General features: G+C 33.7%; 2 protein-coding genes across 4 annotated transcripts in view; both read right to left on the reverse strand.

The window, feature by feature from the left end:
• CATSPERB (cation channel sperm associated auxiliary subunit beta) overlaps positions 1–511 on the reverse strand; it is a 164,436-nt gene extending 163,925 nt beyond the window's left edge. For all 3 annotated transcript variants that reach the window (XM_031952284.1, XM_031952286.1, XM_031952283.1), the window contains exon 1: positions 467–511. The gene's annotated coding sequence lies outside the window, so the exon portion shown is untranslated. The remainder of the gene's footprint in view (positions 1–466) is intronic.
• Positions 512–3,605: 3,094 nt separating this feature from the next.
• LOC100923378 (cation channel sperm-associated protein subunit beta) overlaps positions 3,606–14,187 on the reverse strand; it is a 212,392-nt gene continuing 201,810 nt past the window's right edge. The window contains exons 25-26 of the mRNA XM_031949291.1: positions 7,779–7,853; positions 3,606–4,072 (exon numbers count right to left, since the gene is read on the reverse strand). Of these exons, the coding sequence (XP_031805151.1) occupies positions 3,872–4,072; positions 7,779–7,853 (276 nt within the window). The 3' untranslated portion in view covers positions 3,606–3,871. The remainder of the gene's footprint in view (positions 4,073–7,778; positions 7,854–14,187) is intronic.

Below are 14,187 nucleotides of genomic sequence, written 5' to 3' on the forward strand. Positions count from 1 at the left end.
TGCCTTCCTTCCTAGGCGGGGTTTCTACTGGTTCTTCCCAAATCTTAATTCCAAATATTAAATATTAATTTTCAAAAATTTTCAAGGCCTGACAATTTATGATGCACTCATATCTGGGCACTATCTGTAAAATATCATTTTATTACTTAACCCTGGGCAGTCACTTCATCTGTGAAAGCCCTAGCGTTACCCAATATTTCACATTGCCAGTCTCTTCTAATTCCCAGGGTGTCAGAGTATCTCTGGCCACTGACCTTTGCAATGTGAACTAATTGTACGCGGCTCGCCTCCTCTGAGGCCTTAAGAGATCTCTCGCTACGATTTCTTGAATCGTAGTTTAATAACTGATAGCACGATCAAGAACTGCCATGTGCAAACTTAAAGCCTTTATTATACTTGCTCACATAATGTCCTGACTTCCTAACTCCCTAGTGAAGACCCATGTGTTTACTATGAAGCTCCTTACCTTTCTTGGCTATCCATCCATTCAGCTCAGCTACGCCAGGATAAATAGATTGACCTCCTGCTGGCAGTGAGCTTAAAAAGGGTCTGTGAGGTCACACAGACAGCCAATCAAAGAGGGAGTCCTCTCCTGTTATGAAGCTATCTCAATATGACAAGAGTCCTGCCCATGGGGCAATCCCTAGCCACAGAAAATTACTTCTGGGCCACTCAAACCTCCTGTTGCACTGTGCTGGCCCATTTAAAGAACCCTTACAATGTACTACATTGAGGTCTGAGTAGCTGATGTTCTATAAATGGCAAACTGTATAAGGAGCAAGGGTTAGGAAACTAACCTCAAGAGAAAACAGAGTTCAGTTTATTCACTAAATTTTTGAGGAATAGTGTAAATAGAAGAAATCCAGGTGATTCTGGACAGTTCAGAAGGCACTGACATTGCCTTCCCTATAATTAGATAGATAAGGATAGATATAGTTAGATATAAAGAGATGCCTTTTTCAAGTGGGGGTCAAAATAGGCTATAACTCTGAAAGAACCAAAGTAGATTATCCAATACTTTCGTCCCATCTCCCATTTCTTATGCTTTTATGGTTATGTCAACAAAAATCAAGAAGAGTGAACTCTTTGATAGGATGATGGGGAGACTAAGCCAAATTACCACTAGGTGTTTAAAGCTTTTGAAAGTGGCTACTCACTATGCCACTTTACTACAGGGTCTTTGTTGATACTGAGAGGATAATGCAAGTCCATACTATCAAATTGATTATTATGAATTGGACGAAATGAGATCTTCTATCAAGATAGATAAACACAATAGGCTTTTGATAACTGTGGGAAAATGATTATTTGGGAAACTTTATTATGCCATTTAAATGCAAGCAAAGTTGTCTGTTACTTGATCCCCCTGCCTAGGAATCCTGGAGATGGCTACAAGGTATTTGAGGTTTCCCTAGGTTCTAGATTTACCCCTCACCTGGGTCATATTTGGGGTTCATCCAAGCTTTTGTTTTGGATACCCTTGCATTTTGACTTCACCCAGATTTGTTGCAATCTTATCTTTTCCACTATGCAGCTTTGCTTAATTGTGTACATATGGTTCCTATTCTAGTACCCTTATCTAAATCCCATATAATGTTAACCTTCCAGTACTTTTAAGGCTCACTCTCCTCTACTAAATGACATAAATTTCTATCTAAAATTACTTCAGATTTGGGGATTTGTTTTCACAAACAGCATAAGCCATGCTGATTCCTTGTAATTTTGAAATATGCACTTTTATAGTTGCTTTTTTTTTTGGTAAATTGGAAGTCACTAGGTACACAGACACATGCATATATATATGTGTGTGTACATATATGTGCACATAAATAATTTCATTTTGTTTTATCTTGGTTTTGATTGGGCTTACCTCACATTGTATCAGTTCTTGTGCATCGTTTCCTGGTTTTCTGTATTCATCATAGTTATTATTTCTTACAAAACAATACTATTCCATTACATTCATGTATCACAATTTGTTTAGCCAGTCCTCAATTGATAAGCATCCATCTACTTTGTTCCCAGTTCTTTGCTATTATAAAAATCACTAGTATGAGTATTTTGTTGTATATGTGAACTATCTACCTATCAATGGGCTCCTTGGGTTAGGATACTATTAGCATAATATACTATTAGTATTAGCAGAATGGAATCTCTGAGTATAACTATTTTGTCACTTTTTTGCATAATTACAAATTGCTTCTCAAAGTGGTTGTACTGATATATATAGCTCCTTTACTAATATACTAATGACTCTTTCTATAATGTTTCTAGCATTGCCTAATCCCATGTTTTCTATCTTTGCCAGTTTGCTGGATGTGAGCTGAAACTCCATGGTTGTCTGGATTTTCATTTCCTTTATTACTCATGACTTAGAGCATACTTTCATATGATCATTCACAATATGTAATTCTTCTTTTGATAACTGTTTTTGCTCATATTCTTTGCCCATTTATCTATTGGGAAATGTCTTTTGATGTTTCAAAGCTTCTATCTTAGCATAATATCTTCTGTCTTCAATAATCCTTTGTCTCAGAGAAGGAAAAAAGAAACTTAATAAAGAAACAGCAATAAGTCAAGGCTCTTGCAGGTCATACAGTTGTATACATGTAGAGCCACAAAGCTGGGGACCTTTGTCCTGATCCAGTTTTATGGCATTTCTGGTAAAACAAGGGAAAAATTGTAGGTTGGATTTGTTAATACCTTTATATGCACACATGTATGGCTCAGAATTAAACCTTAAGACCTTTTCCTCACCATATAGTAAGTAGATAAAATTATTTAGAATACCCATGTAAGCAAGTTTTAAGGAATAAAATCATACTCTGCAACCTATAAGATGTCATTTCAAAGATATATTATAACCTTAAAGAATTTATCAACACAAAAATTATAACTAAAATATATCTATGTGGGCTCTACATCCAAATTTATTGACAATATTTTAAATACCAATCTATTTATTCTTCATATATATTCATACAAAGACAAATTAAAATCATGGATTATAATTTTAAGAGAAATAATCAAATAAAAATATTAGGATTTGAGATAAAATGCATTTGGGGTTAATAAAAAAGTTGTAAAGAAAAATAAATTTTAGTCATATTTACTAATAAAAAGGAATTTAATATATATGAAAGAAAACTACACCACCCCCCAAAAATAAAAAGGGGAGTATAGGAAAAGATCATCAATCACAATGATTAATATTCCCCATTGATAATAGAAGAGATTAACCTCAGGAAAGTATTAAAAATAGTTTGAAAAAAATAAATGATTTTTATTTGGTAATTTCAATTGATAAAAATATAAAATATCAAGATAAATTTTGCTGACTTTTAGTTATAGAAAAAGAAAATAATAATAAATCCATTTTGTCCTTTATATCAATAAATTTGAATTGTCTTAGTTCTTGCATTTAAAATAAGTTGCAATGTTTTAAAAAATAAAACCCAATTTCAAGAAAAATCTTTAATACAAAAAGATATCATTAAAGGAAATTTGCAAAATTGATAAAATATGCAATCAGAAGCTCAAAAACAGTGGGCAGTAACAATTCAATTTTTTTATTTAAATAGAGAAAAAATGGTAAGGGAATAATGAGGAAAGAGAAATGAACAAATCTTCAACAATCTTCAATTGTATATTGATAAAAAAAAAGTTGGATAGTTAAATTCATAAAAACAAACATTTAAAGCATACTTAAAAACAATTCATTGAATTCTAAAAGAAATGTTAATTCCATATTACTATCATTTGGTTTATCACCTTATTATACAAATTATTGAAAAGCCAAAAGAAGATCAAGTGAGAAAAAAAGAATTTGAACTGGTTTTCATTTTCTTCATTTATGTCATTAGGTATAATTCTACCTCCTTATATTCACAGAGGAAGATGATGCAGCTACTTTGTTCTTTCTTAATATCAGGTTTTTAATTTTCAACCATATATGGATATCAAATAATTCCACCATAAATACTGAAAGAATAATTCCTCCTATAAGTACAGTTGTTATAGAGGCAATAAGTACTCTCCCTGGAAATGGAAGTGGTGCATGATCAACATAAATCTGAAACAGAAAGAAAAATAGCATTTTAGATGCCTAGTTTTACTTACTAAAGTCAACGGGATATGCTGGGGACCCTAGTTAATGAATTAATAGGAGCTTCCATTTATATACTCTTATATACTTATGCTTTTCATAAGAATCTTAAGAAACATTTAATTTGAGCCTCACAAGAGCCCTATGAAGAACTGTATTTACAGGCAGAATTATCTTCATTTTTTTTAAATGAAGAAAATGAGACTCAGAGAATTATAAGATTATAGAATCATTATATTTACATATAAGTATATACATATTGAGAAGGGGGAGCAGAGAGAGGAAAGACATGGGATTTTAGCAATTATCATATCTAATCCCTCATTTTACAGGTGGAGAATTTAGGTCCAGAGATATTCTATAACTTGTTCAAGTCTCCAAGAGGTGAGTTCTCTGTCCAGATGCTTCTGACTCCAAATCTAGTGCACTTTCCATTTATCTATGTTGACTTCTAAGTTAAATGATTTTCCTGGATCACATTGCAATGAGATGTTGGAATGAGAATTTAAAACATCTTCAGTGCTTTATCTGCCTTGTCATATTGCCTTTGTTTAGAGTTTAACAGACAGGAAACTTGTGCTTTATTTACAATAAATATGCTTTTCCACTCTTAGAAACATCTAGTAACCTATATTAAATGAAACATTTGTGCAGAACAAATGAATACATATGTATGTATATGTATGTATGTTTTAAAGGATTATATATATTATATTATATATGTAATAGGTCAAAATTATATTGAAATATAGAATGCTTTAAAATTAAGGGAGTAACAGAGGCTAGTGCTGTCATTTGGTGGTTTGGGGTTTAGTTAGCAATGCTGCAAAAAACATTGCATGTGTGTTCATAGTCAGTCTAGTATGCAGAGTCACATCTGAATGGATAGAAAGTAATGTGATAGTATATGAGAAGAGTCTGAGTGGTTTGGGACTTTTGTAATTTAGAATTTGAAGCCTCTGAAGCTGTATTACAGCCTGAAACTTATGGATAAAATTAAAATTCTATGGTATGAGAAGATCTGTAGCAGAACCTAAAAGTTGGATTCTGCTCCTGGAGTGAAGGAGATACTGTTCCAAGCTTCAGGTTTTTTGCTTTGATATTTTCTTTTTTTCCTTTTTTTTTTAACTTTAAAAAAATTAATTAAAAAAAAACATATGCATGGGTAATTTTTCCAACATTGATCCTTGCAAAACCTTTTGTTCCAAATTTTCCCCTCCTCCCCCCCCCAACTGGCAGGTAGTCCAATACATGGTCAACAAATATGTTGAAATGCATGTATGAAATGCATGAAATACAACATATGTATACATATTTATACAGTTATCTTGCTGCACAAGAAAAATCAGATCAAGAAGGAAGGAAAAGAAAAACTGAGAAAGAAAACAAAATGCAAGCAAATAACAGCAAGGGAATGAAAATGCTATATTGGGTTCTACACTCTGTTCCCTTGGTTCTTTCTCTGGATGTATATGGCTCTCTTCATCATTGAACAAGTGGAACTGGTTTGAATCAGCTCATTGTTGAAGAGAGCCACGTTCTTCAGAATTGATCATCGTATGGTCATGTTGTGTCATGTATAATGATCTCCTGATTCTGCTCATTTCCCTCAGCATCATTTTATGTAAGCCTCTCCAAATTTCTCTGAAATCATCCACCTGGTCATTTCTTATAGAACATAAATATTCCCTAGTATTCATATACCATAACTTATTAAGCCATTCTCCAATTGAAGAGCATCCACTTAGTTTCCAGTTTCTTGCCACTACAAAAAGGGCTAACACAAACATTTTTGCACATATGGGTACCTTTCCTTCCTTTAAGATTTCTTTGGGATATAATCCCAGTAGAAACATTGCTGGATCAAAGGGTTGCATTGTCATTTTCAGAGTTAATTCTGGAAACCTGTAAGCTTTTTATTCTTTCAAAGTGGTGTGTTTTGCATATCCCTTGACCTAACAATACCACTACTAAGAATGAATTCCAAAAGAAATTTTTCTATAAAGGAAAAGGACCTATATGTGGAAATATTTATAGCAGCTATCTTCTCGAGAGCAAAGAATTGAAAACTGGAGGGATGACTATCAATTGAGGAGTGATTGAATAAACTGAGGCATATGATTATGATGGAATATTATTTCCTAAGAAATGATGAGCAGGATGGTCTCAGAAAAACTAGAAAGTTTTCCATGAACTCAAGCTAAGTGAAATGTGCTATGTTGAGAAATGATAGGCTATAAATGACTTAGCTATTCTCTGCAATACAATGCTCCATGCCTCCCCAGAAGGACTTATGATAAAAAATGTTATTGATACTCAGAGAAAGTACTGGTTGTGTCTGAATACAGATTTAAGCACATTCTTTTTTTGTACTTTATTTTTCTTGAAAGTTTTTTTTTTTTTTTGGAAGGGGGAAATGCAAGGTTTTTGTTTTGTTTTGTTTTTAACAACACCACTTTTATGGAAATGTTTTATACAACTTCCTATATGCCTTTATAAAGGAGGTTGGGGATGGGGAGGAAGGGAAAAATCTAGAATTCAAAGTTTTAAAAACAAATGTAAAAGATCAGGGAAAATAAAAATATTAAATATAAAGTATTATATTCTATGGAGAGATCTGGTCATTGCTCTCTAATCTGTGAGCAGCCACAAGCACTCTTTTCCCCCCTGGATCTGTAACAAGAATCCCCACTCCCCTGTAGCTATGTGTTCTAGTGTGCTAGTGCTCCTCTACACCCTAAAATTGTGGGTCTATGAAATATATCCCTGTTTGGGCAATACAGCAGAGTACCTAAAGCCAAAAAAGTAAAAGTGTACACATACACACACACACACTCACACACACACACAACTGTGACAGTCTCTACAACAAAAATAGAGTCCAGAAAAGAAGAATGGATTCCACATGTGGCTAAGTCCACTCATAACCTTCAACTATGGGAACTTAAGAGTGTTCACTAAATTGACTCCATGATGGGAATGGATGGGATATTCTGCTGCTGGATGTACCCAGCTTCTTTCAAGGAATGATTTTCTTCTTTGGAAGGGAAGTTTACTTGGGCTTGCTCCTCACAAAGGGTAATAGTACTCTCTATCATCTCCAGTTTCAGTCTTTCCTGGAATGCTTGTTACTATGCTTTTTTGGTTTCCTGTATCCAAAAGTACTTTCTGATTTCCACTGACAGAGAATCAAACTCTAACTTATAATTACCATTCTGTTACATTTCTTAGATTCTGCTAAGAAAGTTTAAAATTGGACTAAGATATTTAGGACACATAGTATTTACACCATCTTCTTTATATAATCATGTTATAAACCTTAGAAGCATTATAAACAAGAAACAATGTTATCAGTTTTAGTAGTAATTAGACAAATTGCCCAACCTTCTAGCTTTACATAGGACCTGCCCACTTCTCTATGTCCACAATGTCATGCAATGGGATGGATCATCATTCTCCTGGTGAATAGGCTCAAAATTTTGTACTTTTTTTTGTAACCTCAGCCATTCTGTCTGTCCCCCATTCAAACTATTTACCAAGTAATGCCAATTTGTTTTCTCTTCAGTCTCTTGGATTTCATTCCAACTTTTAGTTATCTTATTCAAAAATTTAAATGTATTCCCATTAAATTAATTGCCTTCAGCCTCATTTAGACCCAGAACCTGAACCATACCTGGAACTCAGCAACTAATTTACAAAAAGTGACTCCAGGAACAACTTTCACTCTGAAGTGGTATAATTCAGAACCCTGTGGGGAAATAACATGGAATAATTAACAGCAATATGAGTCTTTGTAATCATTTGTATGGAGTCCCTCATTAGGAATATTTATTCCCAATATTCTAATGACAAATGAATAAAGTAACTGCATTATATTAATGCAAAGATTATTGGAAGGTATATTGGAAGGATTCAAGAACTGGTAGTTTTTTTATTATTATTAAGCATTTAGCAATTAGGAAACATAATACATTTTGGCCCTGAGAATAATAGCCAGTATAATAGCAGTGTCCTAAATTAATGTAATCAACAAGAAGTTCTGTACCCTCATAACTTTATCAGAGTCATAATACTCTTTGAGTCAATTATTCAAAAGTGTAAATGTCATATATGTAATTCCTAGGCATATTAATGACAAATATAAAGTAGTAACATTTTTTAATAAAAGCAGATAATGCCCTATAAAGAAAGTCTTGTGGTTAGTTGAAAAGAATCAGTTATACTCTGTGAAGCTCAGATAAAATAGAATCTAATTTGTATGCTTCTGGTAACCTAATAGCAAGCCAACCTGAATTATTCCAGAGATATTAGATATGTGACCTTGAGCAAGTAAGTCATTTAACCTCTCTCAGCCAAGAGTCTTCTCACATGGAAAACGGGAAGAATAAAAACTTCTCAGCTTATTGTGAATGTAAAAAAGCAAAAGATAGTGTTTGTAAAGCACTTTTCAAATTGTTAAGTACTTATACCTTTCAGCTATTATTATTTATTTAGATTTGAATTTTGATTTTGCATTGCAGTGTCCCTAATATAGTACTGGTTGATGTACTTTGTCTACATAAAACCCACAAACTTGAAACATGAGGAAGAGCATCCTCAGGATTGCACAAGAATACAGATCTTTGGAGCCCAGAAAAGAACTACAAATAACAAAAAACAATAAAACAACAACAAAAAATTTTTAATTGATTATAAATCTACAAAAGGATAAAAGGATTTTCCAGGAATCTAGAGTTATGAGTTAATCCTTTTTCACTATGTACATTCTAACTATGAACTCACTTTCCTCAGCATTCTACGTACTTCTGGGAGAGTATTGCTTAAGAATAAAGAGGTGTTTTTTTTGTTTTTTTCTCTAACTATTCTTAAAGTTTGTTAACTCCTCTTTTTAAGAAGTCTGGGTAAGGGATAATTAATCCCTTAGTAGTGGAGCACACTACATGAGCTAAAGCACTAGAAAACCTATATGGAACCCCCTCAGGGTTCTTACTAGTAGATTTGCCCTCTGGTAACCTGGTCTCCTAATGAAATAGTCATTGAGCAAAGTAGTTCCTAATTACACTAGAACTAATAGTGTATTGTAACAGGACTAACAGATACAAAAGATAATTTTTCAGACCCTCTTCTAATTCTTATTTTCAGGCCTTTAGAAGAGTCAAAGGAATTATCTTTTCAAGACAAAGAGCTAATCTGCTATAGAGCGATGAGTCTTCATGACTTCAGGTTCAGTACTCTATCCACTATACTACCTAGCAGATAGAGAGGTAGATAGATAGACAGGTATAAAATATAGATATAAAATATGTGTAGTAAATTCTCAACAATGTTCTACTTATCTTCACTTTTGCATTGGAACCATACACATTGGCAGCTATCACCTTGTGAAAAATTGATAGCCACAATATGTGCAAGTTTATGTAGCTGCTAAAGTCCTATGAGGCACTTCATTGATTTTGTTCACTCAAACATTGTAAAGAACTCCCTGTGTATTGCATGTTTTTATCATTTGCCTTTGAAACTTGGATTTTCTGTTATAATTATGTCCACAAAGTGCTGTGCAAGTGTTTGGTCTATAAGTCCAACCATGCAAAGTCAGTGATACAGCACAGAAAATAATATAATAAATATATATAATAAATAAATATATAATATAATATATCATAATATATTAATTATTATATATAATATATAATAAATATATTAATAAAATAATATAATAAATATATAATATAATAAAATAATATAAATATAAATATATAAATAAAAAATAAATAAATATAATAAATAAAAATAAATAAATAAAAAGAATATAAATGTTCTGCTGGAATATCTATAGCCTCTGTGTGCCATGAGTTTAATGTTAACAAATCAATAATTTAATATATCCAGCCCCATGGATTTCCAGGAGTGGAGCCAAGATAGTGGAGTAAAATCAGGAAGCTGCTCCAGCTATCCATGTTTTCCTCAAAAACCACATGAAACCAAGCTTCTGAACAGAGTCGGACAGAATGAAACCACTCTCCAACTAAAATTAGATTGGAAAAACTACAAGAAAGTCAGTCTCACTGGGGGTGAAAAGGGTATTCATCCCAGCTTAGATAGATTCTGGTAAAGCTGGTGAGAGGGTCTTAATCACAGAAAATCAACAATTATGACCCTTAGTCCTGCCTCAGTAGAGGAGCAAATCAGTGAGGAAGCCTTCTGTCCCAGCTCAGAAGGCTGTTTTCTTAAAAGAATGGGCAAAGCTACCCCTTGCAAACACAAGGGGCCCCTGTGCTCAAAACCAAGGCTCAGAGCTGCACAGGAAGCTTGGGACAGTGTCACCTTTATCCCAGGAGCAGAACTCCACCTTAAAAGGAAAAAAAAAAAAAGAAGAAACATCAAAAGAAAATGATCAAGAAACAAGAAAAAACCTCAATCATAGAAAGCTACTGTGATGACAGGGCACATAACAAAACACAAATTCACATATGAATGTGAATGTGAATGTGAAAAAATCTCAAAGAATGAGATGAATTGGTCTCAGGTCCAAAGAGCCTTCTTGGAAATGTTCAAAAAAGATTTTTAAAGGCAAATAAAAGAGGTAGAAAAAAATGTGAAAGGAAATGAGAGGTATGTATGAGATAGTCAACAACTTGGAAAAGGAAGGAAAAAAGTGAGAAAAACAACTCCTTAAATAATAGTATTAACCAAATGGAAAAAGAGATACAAAGGATAATTGAAGAAAATCACACATTAAAAACTAGAAAAGTACAAATGGAAACTGATGACTGTGTGAATAGCAAAAATTAGTTAAACAGAAAAGAATGAAAAAATGGAAGAAAATATGAAATACCTCATTGACAAAAGAGCCAACCTGGAAAATAGATCCACAAAAGACAACTTAAAAATTATTGGTCTACATGAAGGCCATAACCAAAATAAGAATCTGGATAGCATGTTACAAGAGATCATTGAAAGAATACAACAATCACATCTGGAAAGAGATCCCACAAGGAAAACCCCAAGAAACATTCTTGCAAAACTCCAAAACCATAATCTCAAAGAAAAAGTACTGCAAACTGCCAGACAAAAACAATTCAAATATCAAAGAGCAACAGTCAGGATTATGCAGGATCTGGAAGTTTTTGCAATAAAGGAGCATAGGGCCTGTAATACCTTATTCCAGAAGACAAAGGACCTAGGATTATGACTAAGAATTAACTACCCTAGGAGATTCAGCATCATCTTCAAGCTTTAATTAAGAGACTTGCAATTATTTCTATTGAAAAAAAAAACAGAATTTAACAGATAATTTAATCTACAAGCATGGGACTCAAGAGAAGCATAGAAAGATAAACAGGAGAAAGTATATATATGTATGTATTTAAAAGTTAAGATGTTTCCATCATTAGGTGGGAAAATGATATCTATAAACTCTTGAGAACTGTATCATTCACTAGGACAGACAAAGTGGGGCATCACCTGGACTGAGTGTGTGCTTGTGAATGGACTCTGATGTGATGACATTAAAATAAAAAAGACATTAATGGATTGGAAAAGGTCTGTACTGGAAAAAAGAGGAAAGGAGAAGTATAATGGAACAATTAGTTCATGAAAAGATGTAAAAGACCTATTACAATGAAGGGAAAGAATGGAGTGGGATGAGCATTGTCTGAAGCTTGATCTCATCAATTTTGACTCGAAGAGGGAATAACTAAACAATTAATTTGGCTACAGAAATTTATTTAACCCTATAAAGAAGTTGGTTGAGAAAGAGAAAAAACAAAAGGGAGGGACAGGCTAGAAGAGAGAGCAGAAATACTTGGAGAAAAGATATGAGAAGGGGGGTAAAGGGTGATAGAAGATAAGATAGTGGGTGGAGTGAGTTTAAAAAAACTACTAAGAGAAGGGGGAGGAGTGATAGGAGATAAGGTAGTAGGTGGGGTCAGGGAAAAAATAAAACTGGGAAGATTCTGGGAAGATGGCAGAGTAGGTTGGTAAATTTTAAGCACTCCTAATTTTCCCCAAAAATACAACAAATTTGTGCCTCAGGGTGAATGCAGACTAGAGAAAAACCAAGAAGACTTTGGGAAGAACAAGGGTCCTTTTGATACAATTTGACAAGATCTGAAGAAAAGACCAAAGGCCCAGGTTAATTTGTTTGAAGTGCAAACACCTCATAGCTATTTCTTCAGAAATATCTAGTAGGGATCCCTCTGGCTAGCTGGGTGTGACTGGAGCTTCAGCAGGAACCACAGACACTTTCACCTCCTGGACTTTGTCCAGTGGGGGTTTGAGTCCAGGAAGATAGAGTGCACTGATTGGGAAAGCCAGGCCCAGCTATGCTGCTGAGTTCCAATTCTGGGCAGTATGGAACCAACACCTGGTGAGTGCAGAAGCAGCAAGGCGGTGGTAGGATACTGCTGGCTTGCAGGAAGGTGGAGCTCTTGGTTTGGCGTTCCTGGTTAGAGTGGAGAACTGAAAAGAAGCTTGAGGCATCACCCCCTCCAACCCATGATTTGAGATGCTTACATTAATACCTCATATTTAAAAAAAAAAAAGAAATGAATTGGCAAAGAAGAATCCCACCATTAAAACATATTATGGGAATAGGAAAGATTTGTTTTCAGAAGACACTTTAATTTAAAAAAAAAAAAAAGTTTTTACCCCAAAGATTAATATGAAATGGCCCTCTGCCCAGAGAAAATTGTTCAAAAACTCAAAAAATAATTCAAAAATCAAATGAGAGACATTGAGGAAATAAGTAAAACAAGAGTACTGGGGGGGAAACTAATTAATTAGAAAAGGAGGTACAGAGTCTCAAAGATGAAAATAGCTCTTTGAAAATTAGAACTGGGCAAGGGGAAGACAATGAAGCTATGAGAGATCAAAAAATAACAAAACAGACTATAAAGAATGAACAAATAAAAGAGAATGTGAAACATAAGAAAAATGACAGATCTAGAGAACAAGATCAAATATATATGAATAATTTAACTGCCAGAAAGTTGTGACACAAAAGAGAACCCTTGACACAATAATGCAGAAAATACTTCTAGAAAATTGTCCTGGAGTGATAGAACATGAGGAGAAGGTAGAAATAGGGAAAAAAATCCACCAATCACCACCTCAAAGACATCCTTTGTGGAAATTTTATAGGAATATTATTGTAAAATTTAAAAACTTCCAAATCTAAGAGAAAATTTTGCAAGAAACAAGAAAAAAAAGCAATTCAAATACACTGGAGCTACAATTAGAACTGTACAAGACTTATTTGCAGCTAAAAAAAAAAAAGACTGCATGCCATGGAATCATGTCTACAAACAAGCAAAAGAACTAGACCTTCAGTCAAAAAGATCACATCCAGCAAAATTATCTATAATCTTCAATGAAAAAAAATGGACATCCAATGAACTTGCAGATTCAGGATTTTATATCAACTAAACCCAAATTAACATAAAAATCAATATCAAAGAGCAATTTTAAGTAACTTAACATGGAGAAGCTGTTTAAACGTGGCCAAACGGTTGGTTTGTTTGTTTTTTTTACACAGGAAATATATTCTTTATATTTAAGATTTATATCAACATTAGGGTAAGCTCAAAAGAAAGATTAGCAAAGTTAAAAATAGTAATCATGTTGTACAAATGAGGTACAGAAGAATAATAGACACTGAGGCATTAGAGGGAGTAGGAGGGATCATAGTTCTGAAAACCTAATCACATCAAGAATGGATTCAATAGGCAACATTACATATATACAATGAATACAATGAAGGTTTTAGCAACCTCCAAAATCTATAAAGAAATAAGGGGGAAGGAATAAGTGGATGGGGAAAAAAAAGGGTGAGGGAAAAGACAAGGGAGGGATGCCTAGATAGGGAGAGGTTAAATAATATTGTAAGCCAAGTTATGGAGCAGAATTTAATGAAAGAGTCAGCAGGGACAGGAAAGACATGTATGTATTGGGTAAGTATATGTGCAAATGTGTGTATGTATGTATATAGCTACATAGGTATACATAAATATGTCTTTTCTTAACTGTAGCTGCTTGAGGAGAATAGGGGATGAAAAGGGAGTTTTGTGTGTGTGTCTGTATGT

This window comes from Sarcophilus harrisii, chromosome 2, assembly GCF_902635505.1.
Source record: "Sarcophilus harrisii chromosome 2, mSarHar1.11, whole genome shotgun sequence".
NCBI classification, from domain to species: Eukaryota; Metazoa; Chordata; class Mammalia; order Dasyuromorphia; family Dasyuridae; genus Sarcophilus; species Sarcophilus harrisii.